The sequence below is a fragment of the Rhincodon typus genome, chromosome 28, assembly GCF_021869965.1.
Source record: "Rhincodon typus isolate 14 chromosome 28, sRhiTyp1.1, whole genome shotgun sequence".
In the NCBI taxonomy this organism is placed as follows: domain Eukaryota; kingdom Metazoa; phylum Chordata; class Chondrichthyes; order Orectolobiformes; family Rhincodontidae; genus Rhincodon; species Rhincodon typus.
In genome coordinates this window covers 41,878,572-41,900,505 of record NC_063359.1, presented here as the reverse complement: position 1 = coordinate 41,900,505, position 21,934 = coordinate 41,878,572, and the positions used below count along the sequence as shown (strand labels likewise).

The following is a 21,934-nucleotide window of genomic DNA, read 5'->3' as shown; positions in this document are numbered from 1 at the left end:
CCTTCACAAAACCGTGTTGACTATCCCTAATCAAATTATTCCTTTCTAGATGATTATAAATCCTATCTCTTATAATCCTTTCCAACACTTTACCCACAACCGAAGTAATACTGACGCAAGTTTATCCTAGACAAATCTTTTTCTGAAGAAGGGTCTAGACCTGAAACGTCAGCCTTCCTGCTCCTCTGAGGCTGCTTGGCCTGCTGTGTTCATCCGGCTCTACATCTTGTTATCTCAGATTCTCCAGCATCTGCAGTTCCTACTATCCTAGATAAATCTAGTCCCATTTGCCAGCATTTGGCTCATAGTCCACTAAACCCTTTCTATTCATATACCCATCCAGATGCCATATCAACTAAGATCAAAGTCAACAAGACACGATCTTTCTGAAGAGTCACTAGACTCGAAACTTTAGACAGAACGTACGAAAACTGGAGAACAGACGTAATGTGGTCAACTTCTGCAGACATCAAGCTCTTTCCCCCCAGAGACATCAACACCACAAAAGCCTATTACAGTAAATCACTTACACAACTTCAGAATCAGGCTTCTAAGAATAGTTCTGGGGAAGCAGAGCTCTACTCCTTGGGGAGCTGCTGAACTCCCCGAGAGACCACATGTGGGCTTGATTTTCTCATGTTACAGGACAAAAGGAACTGAGAGGGAGCGGGAGGCTGATTCCTGAACTCTGAGCAAAGATCAAAAATAATTTTCAATGATGGGGTGAACACTCACAGTGCCATAGTATTCAATCCTAACAGCCAACGCTGAAAAATGGGATTAGAACAGATGGACGCCTGATGACTGGCATTGACATGATGGGCCAAAGGGCCTGTTTCTGTGCTGTAAAAACTCTGGCTGTATGGTGCAGATTTCAGCAAAATGTACCAAGCACTTTGCAATACCCTCAGTGAATCAAACACAACCCTGAGCCTCATATAAACAACAAAAAGTTGGTCAGACAGGCAGGCTTTAGGAGCAAAGAGGAGGCTAAGGAGAGGTTCAGAGAGAAAATTCTGAAGCTTGGGCCTCAGCAGCCACTGATAGTGGAGGAATTAAACTTTCAGGAATTCGAGGAAGAATGTGAGGGAGGAGGTGGCGGCAGCACAGTGGCTCAGTGGTTAACACTGCTGCCTCACAGCACCAGGAACCCAGGTTCGATTCCATCCTCAGGCGACTGTGTGGAGTTTGCACATTCTCCCTGTGTCTGCATGAGTTTCTGCCAGGTGCTCCAGTTTCCTCCCACAGTCCAAAGATATGAAGGTTAGGGTGGATTGGCCATGCTAAATTGCCCATAAGTCTAGGTAGGGGGTGGGTCTGGGTGGGATGTAGTTTGGAGGGTCAGTGTTCTTTGGAGATACTCAATGGGCCGAACGGCCTGCTTCCACACTGTAGGGATTCTACGATCTATGATTTAAGAAACAGGTCCCCAGTTTGAAGCCTGAAGTAGTGGCTAACTGGGAGTCAATATAGATCAGCAAATAGAGGGGGAATTGGGTGAACAGGGCATGGCACAAGTTAAATGTAGAAGTGGCAATAGATTGGCTGGTTTCAAGTTTACAGATGGCAAAATGTGAGAAATCAACAGGAGAGCAATGGAACATTGAGGCTGGAGGTAACAAAGGCACAAATGAGGGTTTCAGCAGCTGACAAGCTGAAGCAGGTGCAGAGATGGGCAAACTCTTGGAGGTAAAATAAGTGGTCATGAAACAGAGCTGAAAAATTCATCTCAAATGTGACATTTGGGTTGCAAATGGTCTGGTTCAGCCTCACTTAATTATCAAGAGGAACGGTTTCAATAGTTAGGGACCAAGATTGAGCCCAGTTAATGAGAATTAGAGGCAAGGGTTTGGATTTCCAAATATATAATTGGAGGAATTTCTGATCATCCAGTAGTGATTGGTTTGTAAGTACTCTAACAGTTAACAAGCAATAGGAGAGTTGAGAGAGGTGGTTTGATTTCATCAACACACACATGGAAATTAACACGATAGATGATTGGCCTCTTCGGGACTAATATTCCCTGGAAATTAAAAGGGAAAGACTTTGGGTTAGAGGAGCAGGAGGAGACCTTTCAGCCTCTCTAGTGTATTCCGCTAATCAATAAGATTGTGGCTGATCTGATCTTTGTTCCATGGCCCTTAATACCTTTGGTTAACCACAATCTACCAACTTCAAATTTAGAATGAACAATTGATCCAGCACTTTAACTTTGTGCAGACAAGCTTTCCAACTTTCTTCCACTGCAGACAGAAGTCTCTCCTCATTTAAATCTTGAACATTCTGGAATATTTATATGACACTATATTCCTTAGACCTAGGATGCTAAAGCAGCAGAATTTGTTTCTACCCATCTTACCTGTTCCCCTAATATCTTGAAAACTTGGTCAACAAATCATCCCTTAATCTTCTAAATCCAGGGAATACAATGTTAGTTTGCATCATCTCTCCTCCTAGTTTAACCAGGTATTGTTCTGGTAAATCTACCCTGCACACCTCAAAAACCAATATCTCATTCATAAAGTGTGATGTCCAGAACTGCTCACAGTATCTCCATGTGTGGTCTAAGCAGGGCTTTATATTCCTGCGCATTCCAGTGTTCACAATATAAAGGATAGTATCTCTGGATATTTTGTGGTTGATCATGACATTTTACTGATATACATTGAACCTATGGATCTTGGCTGTGTGCACCAATTGGAGTGCAACACACCGGCTCCTGGTTTTGAAAGTCATTGCAGAACTCAGACACCTTCAGAAGAAAGGAAATTAGAGGTCCCTACATCTCTTCATAGCTCCCTCAATTTCCTCCTAATGCTCCTAATAACCACCTTGACTAACATTTTAATTACTTGTCAGAATATCTTCCTGTTCGCTCAGTTGTAAAATCCTGAGTAACATGACAGAGGAGAATTGTGCAACTATTTAAAGTGATATATAAATGCAAATTGTTGTTGCAGTCAGCAGGACAACTAACCTTCAGAGGAAAGAGGGGAATTAAAAATGCACTTATCATGAATTCGATGACATGATACAATTTTGTAGCAGTTAATACTCAAAAAAATCACAGAGCTGGCAGGGGCTGTGATCCAAGAAGGGTGGGGTTGTTCTCTGGGTCCTATTATTGTTGAACATGGGGGTCCAGGAGAAGGGAGGATTCATGCCAATCCCAGCAGCTGTCATACTGTGCACTGAAACAGAATTTTGACCACAAAACTAAAGGATTCGTTGTTATGCACACTGCTATTAAATGGAGAGAAATCTTGTCCAGGAGTTAATTGTGGGTGACGTCAATTATAAAGGAATGCAAAGGGAACTGGGAGCATATTCAACAGAGACACATTTGGAGAGGTAGGTGACTGTATGAACAGTGTGGTGGGAGAACTGGGTTTTGTGGAGACAAACCGCAAGATGTTTTCTGGGGTAAGGAGATGCAGTTGGAGTTGAGTTGGAGAAAAGTTACATACAAGAGAAGTCAAGAATTAAATGTTATCTTCAGGCTTTTTTGATGAGAGTTTGTGGTAGACAGAACAGTTCCTGGACCAGCAGCCAGTCAACTGCTTCCCCACACTCGATCCACATCAGTAACTGTTCACACATTTTAGCACAGCAGATTGGCCAGTCCATTTTCACACTGGACACCATGCCCTCACTTTGTCCTTCAATAGGGAAGGACAACAACAACAGCAAGTCGACTTGTCCCACTGCTAATTGCCCCTCCCTGTGTCACATTGAACATGACAGAACATCCCCAAATTTTGCCCCATTAACTGTTAACCACATGCTCTTTACAGCTTCTGCCACTGACTCCAGCGGTTAGAGAGGTGGGGGGCACGAATAAATCAGCCAGGGTTCCTCCTTATCCCTGACCACTGACCCCCAGGGTTAAAGAGGAGGACATCTGGCCAGGAGTCCTCTTGATCCTGTCTACTGACCCCAGGGATTGGAGGGAGAAATCTTCCTGAACCACTGCAGATAATCTAGTCTAGCTACACACACAATGCCCTTAGGGACGGAATTCCAGAATTTTGACACTGCAACAGTGATATATGTCCAAGTTAGGATAGGAGTGGCTTGGAGAACACAACATATGAACAAGGAGCAGGAGGAGGCCACTCAGCCCCTTCAGCCTGCTCCACCATTTAATACAATCATGGCTGATCTTATCTCAGCCTCAACTCCACTTTCCTGCCCTGCTCCTTGTAACCCTTCAACTCATTACTAATTAAAATCTGTCTATCTCCTTAAATTTACTTAATGTCCCAACATCCTTCGCACTCTGAGGGAATGAATTCCAGAGATTCATGATCCTTTTGGAGAAGTAATTTCTCATCTGTTTTAAATCTGCTACTCCTTATCCTAAAACTATGGCCTCTCATTCTAGGTTGCCCTACATGAGGAATTGTCCACTCTATGTTGAGTTTGTTAATCCCTTTAGCATCTTCTATATCTCAATTAGATTTTCTCTCGTTCTTCTAAACTTCAGAGAGTACAGGCCTAAACTGCTCAATCTCCCTTTATAGGACAAACCCCTTATCTCTGGAATCAATCCAGTGAACCATCTCTGAACTGCCTCCAATACAACCACATCCCTCATCAAGTAAGGGGACTAAAATTCTAGACAATACCTCAGGTGTTGTCTTGCTAATGCCTTGTACAGATACAGTTCCAGCGTGGGTTGACAAGTGGCAAGTGACATTCATGCCACACAAATGCCAGGCTATGACTATCACCAATAATAAACAATGTAACCACCGCCCCTTGACATTCTATGGTGTTACCATCACTGAATTCCCCACTATCAACATCCTGGGGGTTACCATTGACCAGAAACTCAACTGGACTCACCACACAGACACAGTGGCTACAAGAGCAGGTCAGAAACTGGGAATACTGCAGCGAGTAACTCACCTCCTGACTCCCCAAAGCCTGTCTGCTATCTACAAGGCGCAAACCAGCAATGTGATGGAATACTCCCCACTTGCCTGGTTGAGTGCAGCCCCAACAACACTCAAGAAGCTTGACACCATCCAGGACAAAGCAGTCCACTTGATTGGCACATCTACAAGCATCCACTCCCCCCAACACCAGCACTCAGTACACACTGCTGCTGCTATCTACAAGATGCACTGCAGAAATTCACCAATGATCCTCAGACAGCACCTTCCAAACCCTCAACCACTTCCATCTAGAAGGGTAAGGACATCAGACATATGGGAACACCACCACCTCCAAGTTCCCCTCCAAGCCACTCACCATCCTGACTTGGAAATATATCGCTGTTCCTACACTGTCGCTGGGTGAAAATCCTGGAATTCCGTCCCTAACAGTGTTGTGGGTCAACCTACAGCAGGAGAACTGCAACGGTTCAAGAAGGCGGCTCACCACCACTTTCTCAAGGGCAACTAGGGATGGGCAAGAAATGCTGGCCAGCCAGCAATGCCCACATCCCATAAATATATAGAAAAAAAAAGTTCCTTACTTTCATACTTTATTCCTTTGGCAATAAATGCCAACATTCTATTTGGCTTCCTTATTACTGCTGTACTTGCATATCAATTTTCTGTGATACGTACACAAGGACACCCAGATCTGTCTGCACTGAAACACTCTGAAGTTTCTCTCCATTTAGATAAGTTACTTTTCTACTCCTCCGAAATAAATATATGGATAACCTCACACATATCCACGTAAGTGGCATCAGCCAAAACTGCCCATTCACCTAAGCTATTCATATCCATTTGTAAATTTCTTATTTCTTCATTGCAACTTCCTTTCCCATCCATTTTAGTGTCATCTGCAAATGTGACTATAGTGCTTTCTATCCCCACATCCAAGTCATTAATAACCATTGTAAATAGTAGGGGCCTGAAGACCAAACCCTGTGGCACCCCATTAGTTACATCTTGCCAACCAGAAAAAGACCCATTTATCCCAAGTCTCTGCTTTCTGTTGGACAGCCAATCCTACATACAAGTTAATAAATTGCCCTAACTCCAGATGATCTTACCTTGTGTGCAGCACCTTGTCAAATGACTTCAGGAAGTCTAGACACACTATATCTACAGGATTTCCATTATCCACCTTGATCGTCACATTTTCAAATAAATTCTAGCAAATTAGGCAAACGTGATTTACATTTCATAAAACCATGCTGACTCTCCTGGATTGCATTTTGACCTTCCAAATGTCTTCTTGTTACTACCTTAATAATGGATCTGAACAACTTCCCAATGGCACAGGTTAAACTCACTGCCCTATAGTTTCCTATTTACTGCCTTCCTTCCTTTTTGATTAAGGGCAATATATTAGCATTTTTCCAATCCATTGCAACCTTTCCCACATCCAGGGAATTTTGGAATATCATCATCAATGGATCCACTATCACTGCTGCCACTTCCTTCAAGGCCCTAGGATATAGGGTCCCCAGGCACTGGGGACTTGTCGGTCTTAAATTCTAACACTTTGCTCAGTACTTTTCCCCCATTAATGATGGCTGTTCTAAGCTCCTACCTTTCCATAACCTCGACATTACTATTGGGATGCTGGTGGTGTCCTACTCGAGGCGGAAGTTGCAGGTGGTGATGCTCCCATGTATCTGCTGCTTTTGTCTTTTAGGATGGCAGTGGCCATGGGCTTGGTGCTGCCCAAGGCCATCTAGACCCAACAATACATCACTGAGTCCATTATCCAGGTGAACACTCCATAAGACTATTGAGGGAGCGCCGCACTGTCGGAGGGCCAGCGCCGAGGGAGCATTGCACATGTGGATCATCCTGAGGTTTTGTAAGGCAAACTCTTTGTACGCCCGTGATTGAGGCAGGAATTGGCCCCGAGAAAAACAGATTTGAGACATTCACACAGAGCTGCAGCCAGACATTTCCACTCCCTTATGTTTAGCAAGTCACCAGATACTTGAATTGTGATCAAGGTGCCTCTGGTGGTAGGAAGCTCATCTCCTGGTCACTGGATAGGAATGAAATTTCACTGGGGCCTGGAATTGTAGAGTTGGAACAGAGCCCACAGAAACTCAGTGAGCAGCAGGGACTCCAATGCTGCGTCAGTGAAAATTGATTGTTTCTCGAAAGCCAAAAAATGGTTTCAATTAAACACACAGCATTTTGATTATTGCAGAAGGCTCGGAGAGTTCCTCAGCTCCCACCAGCTATAACCCTCTCCACATACGGTCCTGTGAACTGTGTAAAAGGAGACGCCCTGCAGCAGTGCTTCTGAACAGCTGGCTGGCTGGCTGGCTGTGTCCAGCAACGAATTACTCCTGTGACTGGAAACATGCAGGAGGAGAGGTTCCCAGGTCAGTCTGACTGTGGAGTAACCATCGAGAGAGACACACAGAGAACGAGAGAGAACACGAGGAAGGGAGGGTGGGCGAGCGAGACAGAGAGAGACACAAAGTCTTGAAGAGGGGCACACTGGCTCTGGATAGGGAATTCCTACCAATCCCTAGCCCTTGCGTGTATATGTATGTATACACACATACACATTGCCATTCAGTGGGGCTGGGTGTAGAACTGTACACAATGCGGACTTTTTGGACTTGCTATGGTAATTCAGTGTCCCATCATGGTCATAACATACAGTAGACAATAGAACGCACTTTCATTTTGTAGATCAGGAGGAAAAATGAAACAAAATTAACACCTTGAACAGCACAAACATGCAGATGTCACCAACAAACCGATGCCATTTTTCCAGCACAACCAGCAGCAATTCAGCTCATCTACTCCATTCTGGGGTTTCTACTCCACACAAGCCGCCTCCAACTTCCCTCTCCATCTCATGTATCCCTCAGTTCCTCCTTCTCTCCTCTGTTTTTCCAGCCTCCCCTTAAATACATTGACAGCATTTCCCTCAAGCACTCTGGTGAGAATGTGGAACTCATTCCCACGCAGTCTCTGGGGAAAGAGCTCCTGATTGGATTTATTAGGGATTACTGTAGATTATATTTGACATTCTACATTATTCGGCTAAATCTTGCTTTTCACCTGCCATGCCTCTTTCAATCACACGCAGACCATTCTGTGCTGCTCCAGTGCTCTATGATCTCACACACATTGCACATCACTCCTGGCTGCTGAGAATTTGCTGGTTTTCAGCAAACTGTCACCTCTAAAACGTTATCTACTTAGAAACAGGTCAGTGTCTGTTCAACCACACAGCTATTAGCCTGACAGCGTGTCACACCACATTTTACAGCTGCCTATACATAGTTTCAGCCACAGAGCTGAATAAAATATTGCAAGGACCTGTTCCATTCCTTTAGAGAGAAACAGGACTATTCACACTCCACTGTTAGCAGCTCAAACTGCTGTAGAGATCTCCTTTCAAACTGCACTCCACAGGGACACACTGAAGAGGAACCCAAATGTATCAATCTGGCCCCAGGCCACCAACTCTCCTTCGCAGCTCATTCCCCTACCTCTTCCCCCCACACCCATCCCCCCCTCCTCCAGCCCCACACACATGCCCCCCCAAAACAGCCCATGTGCACCCCCCACACCTGCCCACATGCATCTCCAAGGAGTCACATTAAAACAGCAGAGTGTGTGTGTGTTGGGGGAAGGCCCTCAGGGGCAGCTTTATCTCAATTCTGGTCGTACTGAACATTGCTGTACTGGCTCTCATTCACCCAGCCATGACAGAAAGAGCTTTACGACGACAGTGTGTGTTGGGCAGTGAGTAGGAACTTACTTGTACCAGTTTGGTTGGGGTGGGGGGTCGTGCGGTGGAGGAGGATAAATGGAGCGAGGGAAACAAGGGTGAGGTACAGATGTACAGTAAGAGGGGAGCGAGGTGGGGAGCTGGGGGGCGGCACGAAGCCCCCAACTAAGAAAAGCAGCAACAACATTCTTCCAGCTGCTCTCACTAATGCAGGAAGCGGTACGCAAACAGTGACATAACCTGAGGTTGGGGGGTGGGGAGAGAGAGAGAAGGTGTGTGGGCGTGTGTGTGTGTGTGGGCGTGTGTGGGGTTGTGGGGGGGGTTGTAAGGAAGTGGGTAGACAAGGATCTTAATGCTCCTCATCGGCACGCAACTCTGCTCCTCCTATCACCCCTACCCAGCACTGACTCTCCTGCTCCAGGGTCTATACTGTGCCCCCTCCCCCACCACACTTCGCCATTTCCTAGCAGCCCCTGGGAAAGGGGAGTAGTTTCACTTTTTGTTCAGCAGATCATTAGGGAGCTGATAGATTACGCAACACACTGAATTCTTCACAAAAGGGCCAGACAAAATGAGATTAAACACAAAAGATTTCAAACGACAGTCAGGAATCCTGCCAACATTCAGCTTCCAAGAACACAAAAACATCCCGGCTCATAGCCCAACTTCCAGAGAACAGGCAGCTCCTCAGGACTACAAAAGGAGCAAGACACTGGGCCCTTCCCCAGAGAGGACAGTGCCCCCCTTCCCCACCCAGTCTCTGGGGAATGGGGTGGTGGGGGGGGCTAGAAAGAGAGAGACAGAGACCCCTACCCCTCCTTAGAGGGACACCACCCACCTTCAGCTTATCCCTGGAGAGATCACACAGCTCATAGCCCCTCCCAACACAGATTCCTGGTCCCTTCCCAGAGAGATTTCTGCACCACTACAGACCCCGGCTGATGCCCCCTTCCCCAGAGAGGGACCTAAAGCCCCTCCCAGGCTGATGACCCCTCCATAGAGAGATCCCAACCACCACCAACCCCCAACCCCTCCCAGGCTGATGACCCCTCCCTAGAGAGAGCTCCCTGATCTCAGAGGATCCAGCCAGACTCCAGACTGTGGGTGAGTTCAGATTTCTCACAGTTACCTCGGTTTCTTGAGGGGTGTTTGTTCAAGTGGAGGAGGACACCACCTACTGCAGTGACTCAGTGTCAGCTGCTAGCCCAGACACAGTGTTACACCATAACCAGTACAGTGTTACTTACCTTCCCAAAGTCCCTCACATCAAACAGGTCAAACGGGTCGAAGAGTTCACTGTTCCTCATGCCAAACTTATCGTGACAAACTTTCAGGAATGTCCGGATGTTCTTCAGGCACAAAAACTACAATGGGAGAGAAATAGTGCATTCAGAAAAAAGGCTACACCAATGTAGACCAACCATTGCCCAATGAAATAACTAACCTTGTGTCAGCATCGAACAACAAACTGTAAGGAACAAAAACAAAGTTGCTAGAAAAGCTCAGCAGGTCTGGCAGCATCTGTGAAGGAGAAAACAGAGTTAATGTTTCAGGTCCGGTGACCCTTCCTCAGAACTGATGGTGGCTGGGAAAACGTTTTTCTGGGAAAGCCTCTTTTCTGCATATAAACTGATGTTTTCCCAGCCACCATCAGTTCTGAGGAAGGTTCACCGGACCCGAAACGTTAACTCTGTTTTCTCCTTCGCAGATGCTGCCAGACCTGCTGAGCTTTTCCAGCAACTTTGTTTTTGCTCCTGATTTACAGCATCCGCAGTTCTTTTGGCTTTTATTAACAAACTGTAAGCCTCCATTTACACTGTTACTAAGACACTTCGTATTTAATATCGCTTAGAGATGTTACATTTAGGAGTGCGGCAATGCATTTCCAGTTTTGTGGATGTTCCTGGAGTGGTTTCTTTTAAAGAGTTCATACAAAGCTCAACGAACATTGGAGGTTTTTTTTAAAAGCAAGGCTCGAGAAATAACACCCTGGTTCCTGGTGATAACTGCTCATTTTCCTATAGAACCTACGGTTTTGAACCCAGATTTTTTTTTTTTTGGCGGGGGGGTTGCAGGGCAGAGGGGCTGGTGGCACTTGTTTTCCCTGGTTCAGTTGGAAAGAAACTTACCAAGAACAAGTGGAGTTGGAGAAAAGCTGACTGTGAACAAGCTCTCCAACCCATCTCTCCCATTTCTGAAAGGAACACCCTGCACATCAATTCAAGATGAAACCCATTTGTTCTTTTGAACGAGTGATTGATGAATCATGTTAAGATCGCAGTTCCCAAGCAAGCTACATCAGAACTTCAGGGACAACCATTCATGACTTACATTTGAGCACACAGAACTGAAAATCAGAGTGAATAACTGCAAGATGACACAAAGATAAGTAGGAAAATGAACTGTGAAGACAATGTTGGAGAGGTCCCTTCTGGAATGCTGTGCCCAGTTATAAGAAAGATATTATTAAGCTGCAGAGGGTTCAGAAGAGATTTACTAGGATGTTGTCAGGTATGGAAGGTTTGAGTTATATACAAGGGCTGGATAGGCTGGGAACTTTCTCATTAGAGCTTAGGAGGTTGAGGGGCGACCTAATAGAAGTTTATAAAATACTGACATGTATAGATAGAGTAAATGGTAGTTGTCTTTTCCCTAGGATGTGGGATTTCAAGACTAGGGGACACATTAAGGTGAGAGGAGAGAGATTTAAGAAAGACACATGAAGCAAATTTTTTTGTTTTACATAGAGGGCAATTCACATGTGGAATGAACTTCGAGGAAGTGGTGGATGTGGGCACAATTACGACATTTGGATAAGTACATGAATAAGAAGGGTTAGAAGGGATATGGCCCAGGAGCAGACAGGTAGGACTAGTTTAGTTTGGGATTATGATAGGCATGGACTGGTTGAACCAAAGGGTCTGTTTCTGTTCTATATGACTATGACCCTATAAAGGAGCCTACAAAGGGATATAAATAGGTTAAGTGAGTGGACAAAGATCTGGCAAATGGAGTACAATATAGGAAAATATGAAATTGTCCATTTTGACAGAAAGAATAAAAAAGCAGCACATTATCTAAATGGATCAAGAAAGCTCATAGAATGTTATGCTTTATTGCGAGGAAACATGAATACAAGAGTAGAGAGGTTATGCTTCAGTAATACAGAGCAGTGAGACCACATTTGTAGTATTTTGTATGGAACTCGTCACTGTACTTACAAGAAGATGTTACTATAACAGAAGCAGCTCAGTGAAGGTTTACCAGACTAATCCCTGGAATGAGCAGATTGCCTTACGAGGAAAGGTTAGACAGGCCAGACCTACGACCTTTGGAGTTTAGAAGAGCCCGAGGTGACTTACTTAAAATAACTAAGATCCACAGAGGACTTGACCAGGTGAATACTGAAAGGATGCCTCTTCTTGCAGGACAGTCTAAACTAGGGGAGTCAGTTTTAAAATAAGGGGCACCCATTCAAAACAGCAATAAAAGGAAAGTTCCTTCGCCACCACCCCCCCAACCGGGTTGAATGTTTTTGGAATTCCCTTTTCCAAAAGGCAGTTGATGCAGAACCTTTAAGTGTTTTTAAGGTATATACAGATAGATTTTTTTGGTACCAAGGGGATGAAGGATTAATCATGGATATGCTGGAACATGGAGCTGAGGTTAAATTCAGATCAGACATGACCTTACTGAATGGTGGAGTAGGCTCAAAGGGCCAAGTCGCCTGGTTTGTATGTTTGACTCTAAAACGCACAATGCTTTCTCCAATTGTCTTCAAAAACATCTCATTGACCAATTACAATCCTTGCAGTGAAATATGAAAAATTTGTACATATTTTGGGGATATTTAGAGGGAGCATTTGTACTTCTATAGTTTTAGCATTATGTGTTAACTAAATTGTTACCCAGGTTGCATGCAACTTTATTGAATGTTTTCGACAATAACCAATAGTCGTGCCAATTCAGAAACCTGGTTGATAGGTCATTTTAAGTAACACCTGCATTTAATTGGTTACCTTGCTAACTGAACAAAGCATTATTATTTTGTAAGACCATGAGACATAGGAGCATAAGTAGATCATTCAGCCCATTGAGACTGCTCCAATGAAATCATGGCTGATCAAATAATACTCAACTCCACTTTCCCAATTTTTCTCCATAAACCTGGATTCCCTTTCCGAATACAAGTCTATCTCAACCCTGAGCATATTTAACGACTTAGCCTCGACAGCCCTCTTTGGTTAAGACTTTCAAACTTTCACTGCCCTGCAGGAAAATAAATTTTTCTTTATCTCTGTCCCAAACATGCAACTCCTTAATCTGAGGTTACCTTAAAAAAAATGTGGATGAGCACTTCAAATATCATAACATTCAAGGATACGGGACAAGCACAGGAAATTGGGATTAGCACATTTTCAAAAGGTAGTTATGTCAGTGAAGATCGATGGGCCAAAGGGCCTTTTCTGTCCTCTGGTCCTAGAGTCTACAACAAGGGAAAACACGCTCTCCGCAGCTACCCTGACATCCCTTAAGAATCCTGTATTTCAGTAAGGTCACCTCTTGCTCTCCTCAATTCCAATGAGCATAGGCCCAATCTACACAACCTCTTCTCATAACATAATGTCTCCATATTGGGATACGTCCAGAGGGTTCACTGGATTATTTCCGATGCCAGTATATTCTCTCTTAGAAAACAGGGCCAGCAAGAGGCAGTGTGCATGGGACCCCATACCCCAGTTAAAGGATTAACAAGGGTGGGGATTTTTTCTGTGTCCTATTTTGGAGCATGTTTTGGAACAAAAATCTCTCAGTTTCACCTTGTGTACACAACGTAAAGGCTTAACATTCTCAGTGAACTGTCTGTGCAGATTGTAGACAACAGCTGCGTTCAGACCCCAGGTTTATGACTGTTCAGGGTCACAGAGGGGACACAATGTGTTATTGACACAGAGACAATCACAGAAACAGAGAATTTCATCCAGTACGTCTAATAAATAGCGACACACTGAAAGATGTGTTCAATTTGTTCAAAACAAGGATGGGAGTTCATTCATCCTTTAGTCTGCTCCAAATAGAATTTTGCAGTTAATCTGAATGACATCAGTAGCACAGGGAGCATCAAGTATCATTCCAAAAGCCAAAGGAACTACAGATGTTGGAAATTAGAAACAAAAGAACAGAAATTGATTGAAATGCTCAGCAGGTCTGGCAGCATCTGTGGAGAGAAATCAGAGTTAACATTTCAGGTCAGGTGACCCTTTCTCAGAACTCTTCAGTGGACATTTGGACTAGGGGAGCGCAAACACTGCCGGAGGGCCAGCGCCGAGGTGGCACCCAACTGCCAGAGTTGCAGTCTTTCAAACAGGATGTTAAAGCAAGAACCTTTCAGCTTGGTGCAAAGTTCTCAAAGTTGGCTATGATAATCTCCACCTGAGCTCTCTGCGGGGCAGGTGAGTATTGGTGACGGAGAGACCAGGACATCTTAACTAAGAGACAAACCGAAGCGCCCAGTCTGGTGGTTTACGTGACATGGTTGAAAACTCTTCACTTTCTGATGTTCCTCACTCCAGGGCAGGTTGATTGCAAGAATTGTTTTGGATTTGATTTGTTGTTTTCACTATTTTCGAATACGTGTGAAAAATGTTGCTTTGCACGTTATACAGGCAGATTTCTTACCATACAAAGCGCATCAGGAGAGCAGAACAGAACAGAATACAGCATACAGTGTTACAGCCACAGAGAAGGTGCGGAGAGAGAGATCAGAATTAGCCTGTGAGGGGTCTGTACAGGAGTCTGACAGCACTGGAGAATAAGCTGTTCTTGAATCTGTTTGTACATGTATTTAAACTTTTATATCGCCTGCCTGATAAAAAGGGTGGAGAGAGTATAATTGGGATGGGGGGGGGTGGTCTTTGATTATGTTGGTTGCTTTCTGAAATTATATCATTGTGGGAATGGAAACCACCAGCTGACCCTCTTTAAATACATCCTGCATCAAATCAGGCAGAAACAACAGGGACAGAGGAGATGGTTGGGGAGATGCTTTGGGGAGTGGGCAGGCTCATACACCTCAAGTGTACGCTTGGCCTTCCACGTCTAAGTTCATGAAACCAAAGTCAATGTAGTGCACAATATTGTGATTGAGAATCGAGTTTCTGTTCACGATTATTCATTCAAAGCAGAGTTTTAAACTAACTGCAGGTGGCACTGTAAATGAACACCTACAGGCTGCAGGAACTAGGACAATCAGGCTATTGAAAACCTGCAAAGTGACCAAGCCATGCGTAGGAGTGTGTATGTCAAGCATCAGGGCATTGTCTCAGTGAATGTCACCTCATCCATCAACCAAAGCTAAAAACACAATAGTTACAAGTATAACAGGAGGAGTGTGCCAAGAATCAAGATCCATGTTTTCACAAAGCAAAGAATCAATTCTTTTCTCTTTATTACCCTTATTGACAATAAAAGACACCATCACAAGGTCATCTTCAACAAAACCGCAAAAACACTTCTTTTTAAGAACAAACTTATTTTTCAAACAATTCAAAAACAGGCTATTAACTAAGCTACATTGCAAACTAAACAATATGTCCTTGGTCGCAGACAAACAGGAGACTATACAGTCCTGCAGAGCAATTCCACGTGGGGGGGAAAAAAAACTCTGATCAACAGTTCAAACTATTAAAACAAACAGTAGAACAAGGTGACTTTCTCATATCCCTCCATTTCCTTATCAACCCAATCATTTGTTGTCAGCCACTGAGTAATGAAGACCCTCAGTTCATGTTAGATGTCACTTAGGCATAAATCGCATGAGTCATTTAACATGTTGGGTTTCAGCATTTGAGGAAATCAGATTATTGATTCACAACCCTCAGGAAACACTTCACAGGTATTTTCTTCAAATGATTTATTTTAAGGGTTTTATTATTCCTCAGAGAGAAAAGAAAGATTTTCCTTTTTACCAGCTTATCCCAACCACCCACATTTTCCACCTTTGTGGCAAAAAACACCAGCTCAGTCCAGAGGCTGTTCCTGGGCAACAAAGAGCAAAGAGCAGAGAGTCAGGAGAAAACGGAAGTAATAAAACTTCCTGCTTATCTCTTCATTTAACAACAACTTTGGCTTGTACTCTCTACAAAGTCATTTGATGTTTGTGAACAGCAGATAATCCCCAGTTTTTTGTTTACTTTTGGGATCCAAACAAGCACAATGGTAAATTCTTTCCTTCCAGGAATGGTCCAAATCTTTAATATTCCAATTCTCATAATCCATAAATGTATGTCCCACGCCCACAATGCCAAAAGGAACAATGGGTAGGGGATGCAAAGTAGGAAGAGGAGGAGTATGGAAGTAATCATAGAAACAGAGTATAGGAGCAGGAGAATGTCAATCAGCCTATTCATTATGATCATGGCTCATCATCCAACTCAGTCCCCTGATTTTGCTTTCTCCCCACATCCTTTAATTTTATCCTTTTGTTTTAAAAACTATAATCAGCATCCTTCTTGAAAGTCTTCATGCAGTTTCCTGTGGCAAAGAACTAGGGAGTTGCGGTGGGAATTGCGGGGTCAAGGTACAGATCAAGCCTGTTCTCACTGAACATTGGAACATATACTCAGGAGGCACCTCAAGTTGTGGGGCACAGGCTCCACTTGAAGACCAGAGAGAGCTGGGTGTATTCTGAAAGAGGGTTAATTGGTCTCCTGAATAAGATGACTTTAGGTCCCATTAAGCCCATGTGATACGAGGTTTCCATACAGTGAACACCTGAGGAAGTAATGGATAAACAGAAAGCTAATAGTGAGTTTGGGTCAGTCTGCACTTTCTGCCAGCAGTTGAGAATACAAAGCTTGAATAAAGAGGGAAAAAGCAAGGTTCTCTCTGAACAAACCAGTTTTGTGTTTGGCAAATAGGTCTAAAATCAAAACAGATCTCTAAGAAGAGAGTAGATACTGCAACCCCCTGCACATTATCCTGCTGAAAACAGCAGGGAGATAAAGGCATGAAGGTCTACAGATTGTGAACTTTTAAAAGACTTGTTTGCTGCTGTTTCAGTGACGCCAGAGCTCACCAAACATTTGAAAAAGATCAAACACAGAAGTCTCTGGGAAATCTGTGCCATTAGGACTTTCTTGACCCAAGTGAGAAAAGGTTTATAGATCTGCAACTTGTCAGTGATCTCCACGTCTGGGGATTTTGAATGGAATACTGTTATAGGTGAATAGGTCACATGATTTTCAAAAGATTAAGTGGAACGTGAAATATCCTACATTGCAGAGGGAGAGTTGGAAAGACCAAGGTGGCCATGGTGTCAAAGTTTACATGGGAACTAATGGAAGTGCTCGAAATTTCACAAGACTTTTTTTTTTCCCCCCCCTCATATTTACAACAAAATTTATTTTTATTCAAAATATTCTTGCCCAGTAAATGAATGTTTGAATTATGCTGATTTTGGTTGGCTTGTTATGGTAAATATTTAAAAAGTTAAACCTTGTTCATTGTTTTTTTTTTAATGCCAGTGGCTTTGTGGGGATTCCCAACTATCAGACTCCATATGGGGTCTAGAATACAAGAGCAGGCGTGTACTGCCGAGGCTGTACAAGGCTCTGGCCTGACCACATTTCGAACATTGTTCCTTAGATACAGGACCCTGCTGCTCACAATGTGCTGGTGTTGAGAGGGGTCCAGAGGGCATTTACAATAACGATCCTAGGATTGAATAGCTTGATGAGGAGTGACTGAGGACTCAATCCGTGTCTAACCATGATGCAGTATAGAAGGATGAGGGTCAGATCTCATTGAAACTTACAGAATACTGAGAGACCTGGATAGAGCGGAAATGGAAGAGAGGTTTCTAATAGTAGGAGAGATAGAACCCAAGAGCACACCTTCAAGGTGAAGGGATGACTCTTTAAAACTGAGATGAGAAATTTCTTCAGCAAGAGAATGGTGAATCTGTGGAACTCATTGCTCCATAGGGCTGTGGAGGCCAAGTCATTGAGTGTAATTAAGACAGTGATAAAAGGGATCAAGGGTTAAAGGGAAGAAGGCAGCAGAATGGGGTTGAAAAACATATCAGGCATGATTGAATGACAGAGTAGACTTGATGGGCAGAATGGGCCTATTCTAGTCTTAAGGGACTGTAACATTCAATGTCATGATCACATCAATGTGTAAGCTGTGTGGGTCTGAGAAATTAAACATTTCAGCCTCACTGTTCTTGCACAGAGTACACACTAGTAATGGCCAAGGGATAAATCAGTCACATATGAGCTCACAAGGGTGCAAATTTCAGTCAGTGTCTCGTAAGTCAAGGATCAGAAATGAAAAGACAGATCAGTCTGGGGTCCCAGCTCACAATCACTGCACAGAACCGCCAGAAGAGGTCACATGTCCAGGTGTTCAGGGAGCACGCCCAGCTTCAATATCCTCCCCAGACGAACAAAATCAATGTGATTCCACTCCTCTCGCCAGCCTCCACCACTCAGGCCCAACTTTCTGTATCTGGCTTCTCCTCCACCTCCCCATCCCCTTGAGGCCCATCCCTCACTGGCCCCTGCCCTGCCCTGCCCCCATCCTCCAACCCTTTCCTCAACCTTCAACCTAGTCTCACCTGGCCCCTCCCTCAGCCATCAGCTCCACCCCATCTTCCAACATATCCCCCCACTCCAAGCCCACCTACACCATGCAGCTGTTCAAGCAGGGTTATTAGAAAATGTCCAAAAGATGGAGCCCACACAGTCTGAGGTATGGGGGTGAAGAAGTATGCACCCCCAAAGGGTCAGAGAATGGGGCAGGACTGGAGGAGAGCAAGGAATCACTTCTCTCTCTGTTGTCTGTTGAAGTGAATGAGATATCACTTGCCATAAATTAAAGTGAACAAGCAGGAAGTTAATTGCTTTCCACTTCCTCTCTCACTGCCAAACTAAAAGTGCTCCAAAGGGGCATTGAAAAGATTTACTGGAAATCTCCAGAGATTGCTCGGGCACCTTGCCAAAAGGGAATTAAACGCTGGCAGACACACGCTAAAAAACACTCGCAAACAGCTTCACAAGTTTTCAGTATAAACTGGCTTCAACATGTGGGCCAGCAGCAGTGGGCACAGAGAGAGGCACACACCCACAGATCATGAGGCCATTCTGCATGCTGCACTCGTCACCCACCAACAGATCCGACAAACATTAATGCTCCAATAAAATCTGAGCCACAATGGACAGGGAGGAGTCCACTGAATCACCCTGTGAGGGCTGCAGTCACCAATCCCTAAAAGAGATGGTCAATATGATCAGTAGGCCTGGCCTGACCTCCTCCGTGGGGTGAGGGCACAGGAGCCAGGGTTGCTGTGCTGATCGTGGAGATTAACCACGAGCCCAGGAGACAGCATCTCAAAGACAAAGACAGCTGGCACAGTGTGTGCAATGACAGGCCAATTCCCAGCTCTGCTGGAACAAAGTGCAATCCAGGGCAAACTGAAGCAAAGATCGATTGTTTACAGCTGGTGGATTAGGGCTGTGTTCCCCATAAGCAGAAAAAAATCCCACCCAAACCAACAGGGTGGCCAGTGTGAGAGACAGCAGGACTGGGGAATTGGCACTGTCCCTGCGATTTGGATTCCTCACTCTTGACTGAGTTGGGTATTACAGCAAACAGGAAGTGATGAATGAGTCTCATTACAGCTGTGGTGTATTGTTGGAGTGCTCCACCACACACAATATCAGGCACTAAAAAGCTGACAAAAGAGATAAAAAGCCAACAGCAACTCAACTCAAACCACCACAAACTCTCAATTGACAAACTTCACCACATCCAGACCCAAGCACAGATTCCGTTACTCAAGCCTAGGTAGGTTAACTAAATCACAGATAGCCCCTCAAATACAGACAATTCCAAGAGGGGGGGTTGGGGGGGGGGAGGTCTCCTCCAATAAAAATACAGTGAAAAAGACCTTATTGGGAGGATCAAGATATTGATTTTGAACAAATGTCGTGAGACTAAACTCTAAAACTTCATTATGGCTTTAGCTGCCTCACTCAGACAGTCAAGTGATGGCCATGATTTTCTGAAATACCACTGTTACCAAAACCAACTCAAGACGGAGAAAGCTCGGAACTGCAGCAAGGTAAACGACCATTAATTCTGCTTTATTAACAACAGCATAGCACTGCCTTGACACTGACCCTCAACAGTGTGGTCCCCCCTCGGTGCTGACAATAAACAGCCAGTCTAAAGAACCCAGGCAGCATCGAAATGGATATAAAATGGTCTTTTTTAAATAATTCGAGAATATGTCAATGATTCAGAAGTAAGTTATTTAACTGCTATTAGCCCAGCCATCTTGGTCCAGGATATTTTCGCAATTCCTCAGGGTAGTGTCCTAGGCCCAACCATCTTCAGCTGCTTCATCAATGATCTTCCCTCTATCATAAGATCAGAAGTGGAGATGTTCGTTGATGATTGCACAATGTTCAGCACCATTCATGACTCCTCAGATACTGAAGCAGCTCATGTTCAAAAATACATCAAGATGCTCAGTGGTTAGCACTGCTGCCTCACAGCGCCAGGGACACGAGTTCGATTCCACCCTTGGATGACTGTGTGGAGTTTGCACATTCTCCCAGTGTCTGCATGGGTTTCCTCTGGGTGCTCTGGTTTCCTCCCACAGTCCAAAGATGTCCAGGCTAGGTGGATTGGCCATGCTAAATTGCCGAGTGTTCAGCTATGTATAGATTTAGATGGGTTGTGGGGGGGGGGATGGGTCTGGGTAGGATGCTTTGAAGGTCGGTGTGAACTTCTTGGGCTGAAGGGCCTGTTTCCACACTGTAGGGATTCTATGATCTAGACAATATTCAGGCTTGGGCTGACAAATTGCAAGTAACATTTATGCCACACAAATGCCAGGCAATGACCATCTCCACTAATAGTCAAACCTACCACCTCCCATTGATATTCAATGGTATTACCATCACTGAATCTCCCACTATCAATATAGAAGGGGGTTACCATTGACCAGAAACTCAACTGGACTCACCACATAAACAATGGCTACAAGAACAGGTCAGAAGCTAGGAATCCTGCAACAAGTAACTCACCTCCTGACTCCATAAAACCTGTCCACCATCTACAAGGCCCAAGTCAGGAGTATGATGGAATAGTCCCTCCTTACCTGGATGGGTGCAGCCCCCACAACACTGAAGAAGCTTGACACCATCCAGGACAAAACAGCCCACTGGACTGGCACCACATCCACAAATATCCACTCCCCCCACCACCAACGCTCAGTAGCAGCAGTGTGTACTATCTACAAGATGCACTGCAGAAATTCACCAAGGCTCCTCAGGCAGCACCTTCCAAACCCATCCACTTCCATCTAGAAGGACAAGGGCAGCAGATATATGGGAACACCACCCCTTGCAAGTTCCCCTCCAAGCCGCTCACCATCCTGACTTGGAAATATATTGCCATTCCTTCACTGTCACTGGGTCAAAATCCTTGAATTCCCACTTTAAGGGCATTGAGGGTCAACCTACAAACATGGGCTGCAGCAGTTCAAGGAGGCAGATCCACCTTCTCAAGGGCAACTAGGGATGCAAAATAAACACTGAGCCCAGCCAGTGATGCCCACGTCCTACAAATTAGGAAAAATTCGAGTCCTGCACAAGCTGCCAGGGAAGGTGCTCAACGACAGAGTTTGGGAATCAGTGATTCCAGGGTCAGGTAGGATTTGGTATCAGTGTAACAACATTCTCAGAATTTCTGCACCACTCCTCCCGACTTCCAAACTCAGACTGAACCCAGATTTCATCTGATTGCACAGTGTCCGAGATATAAACTGCTCAACAACTAGGTGCATTGGATATCTCTGGCTCCAGCCTGCAGTTCTCCCAGTAAAAATCTGAAATCCTCACCTGCTCTTACTGTGGTCCCATCCCAGTGAACAGGTCCTGCCAACAGCCTACTCTCAACAGGCCGAACTGAGGGCAAAAAAGAGCTGGATAGCAAGGGGGCTGAAGCGAGGGTGAATAGAAACTGGAGGGGAGCCCAAACAGGGGCCCCGAGGGGAGCAAACACTAAAGCTGATGAATGAGATGGGTGAAGTGCCTTATATACTTCAAAATGGAGTGCCAGTACAATTGGTATATTCGTTTTCCAAGTATTAACGTTTCTGAATTGAATTGTTTTTCCCCAATGGGGATCTGGGTAGAAGCAGAAAGCCAAGGGAGCAGATGAGTCAGTGCACAAAGGAGGCAGG

General features: G+C 44.6%; 1 protein-coding gene across 5 annotated transcripts in view; it reads right to left on the bottom strand.

The window, feature by feature from the left end:
- vav2 (vav 2 guanine nucleotide exchange factor) overlaps positions 1-21,934 on the bottom strand; it is a 122,566-nt gene that overhangs the window by 83,820 nt on the left and 16,812 nt on the right. For all 5 annotated transcript variants that reach the window (XM_048613536.1, XM_048613539.1, XM_048613537.1 and 2 more), the window contains one exon: positions 9,927-10,043. In XM_048613536.1, coding sequence (XP_048469493.1) covers positions 9,927-10,043 — 117 coding nt within the window. The remainder of the gene's footprint in view (positions 1-9,926; positions 10,044-21,934) is intronic.